The sequence below is a fragment of the Tupaia chinensis genome, unplaced genomic scaffold (genome assembly GCF_000334495.1).
Source record: "Tupaia chinensis unplaced genomic scaffold, TupChi_1.0 Scaffold143584_1, whole genome shotgun sequence".
Lineage (NCBI taxonomy): Eukaryota > Metazoa > Chordata > Mammalia > Scandentia > Tupaiidae > Tupaia > Tupaia belangeri.
Genome location: NW_006203430.1, coordinates 8,867,786 through 8,869,683, shown reverse-complemented (window position 1 = coordinate 8,869,683; position 1,898 = coordinate 8,867,786). Strand labels below are relative to the sequence as shown.

The 1,898-nt window shown below is 58.4% G+C and overlaps 1 protein-coding gene across 2 annotated transcripts in view; it reads right to left on the bottom strand.

Moving 5' to 3' along the window:
* Positions 1-1,898, bottom strand: part of AGRN (agrin) — a gene marked incomplete at its 5' end in the record, with an annotated part of 44,426 nt that overhangs the window by 25,975 nt on the left and 16,553 nt on the right. For both annotated transcript variants that reach the window (XM_014582336.2, XM_014582335.2), the window contains 1 exon segment: positions 659-706. In XM_014582336.2, the coding sequence (XP_014437822.1) occupies positions 659-706 (48 nt within the window).

Below are 1,898 nucleotides of genomic sequence, written 5' to 3'. Positions count from 1 at the left end.
TTTCCCTCACATTAGCTTAATTATAGCAGCCCACACACCAGCAGCCCCTCCGGGAGGTGGGTCCCATCCCACAAAGCAGGTCAAAAAGGTCAGCCCCCCATCACTCATGCCTTTCCCACCCCACAGACCTGAGGCCCTCCAGGCCCCTCCCCAGACAGCTGTCGCTGGTCTTGCTGAGGCCCTCCCCCAGCTGGGTCTCTCCTGAGCTTATATCGCCTCCAGCCTCTGTCCAACCCCACCCGCTTCTGATCAGAGGAAGAGAAGGACAAAGGAAAGGAAGGCCCCCCCCACCAGACTGATTCCACTGCCTCCAGTTCCCAAGACCTCCTCCTGCCACATGCATTGTCTGACATCATCTCTCAACTTGTAGGTTCCAGGATTTCCCAACACTGAGGCTGAGGCCCAGAGAAGTTAGTCGGTGCACTGGCCGGCAGCCAAGAAGGGCAAGTCCTGAGACCCTGGACCCCAAACTTTCCTGATGCCCACCATGAAGAACTCCTCAGGAAGGACCCAGGGTCCCTTGTCCAGCTTCCTCCCTCCTCCAGACACACCTAACACATCTGGTGTGCACACCCCAAAATAGCCGCTAGCCCTAACAGTGCCACTGTACATCTGGGCACCCCCAGGCTCAGCTGATCACCCCTGTAGCCCCACTCACCATCAGGAGGCGTCGGAGGGGCTGGTGTGAAGTGGGTCCCAGGTTTGTCTGGAAAACAATAAATCTCCAAGTCAGTTCTCTCTGAGCAGGTCCTTCCACAGCCCACCCCTTTATCCAGCCTGGAGGTGTGCCCAGCACACTTCTTCCCCAGCCCCAGTTACAGAGACCCAGGCTGGGGAGGCAGGGAAACTGAGGTGTTCAGCTCTGACCCCCACTGACTGGCTGAGGTTTTAGAGTGGACAAAAGCAGATGTTCTGGTTTTCTCTGCCCCTAGCTACATGGTCATGCCAGACACTTGTTTGGGGGGCCCAGCAGCAGGGGTGCAAGTTACCACCTGCTTCTCGAGGTGAATCCAGCTCCAGACCCTAGCCCTACTCCCACTGCTCCATTCCCAGTAGCATCAGCTGCCTGCTACCTTCCCAAAATTCCACAAAAAGTTGTTTCTGTAATTCAGGAGGATCAGCTCCACCAACAGCTCAAGGATAGGGCTCAGAGGCCCTGCAGAGACCCATTCTGTCCCCAGAAGATGCAGATAGCCCATCTGAGCCATATCATGTGACCCTGCCTGCCGTCTAACCCTTGGCAGCTGAGATGGGGGGTTTGGCTGACAGAAGCAGGGCCACTTGGGCCTAACCGGGAGTGGCCATCCCCAGCGGCCACGTACAGTTGTTGAGGAAAAGCAGCACCGCAAAGCCAAGTGTGGATGTGGCCAGCAGGATCAGGCAGACGTTGCAGGGGATCATGAAGTAGCGCACCAGCAAGGAGACACCAGGCTGCTGCCGGGGGTCCCGCTCCAGTGGCAGTGGAGGCATGGCCCAGAGTCCTTAGCCCCCCCCTCTTGGGGCGTGGGGAAATCCTCACGGAGTGCCTTTAGGCCTCTTCGGGGCTACTCCCCCCATTCTGTTACCCCTTGGGTAGCAGACAACAGCTGTGTTCTCAAAGTTCAGCCCCAGTCACAGCATGCTGGGTGCCAGGACCTCTCCCCAGCCCTCCAGGTTAATGAAGGGGGTTGGTGTGTAGAAATCTCCTGAAGTAGAAATCCCAAATTTGATCTCAGAAGCAGGCGAAGGAGGGACTGAGAGCCAGCGGCCACCCCTGCTGTCCACAACCCATCTGGGCCCACCCAGCAGCTTTCCACCGGCGTAGGCTGTGCTGTCTTCCCGGTACCCCTGAGAGCTGTGCGCTGAGCTGGCTGGAGTGGCAGGTCCACGGAGTACTGGCGGCCCCTGCCGCGGTGGCG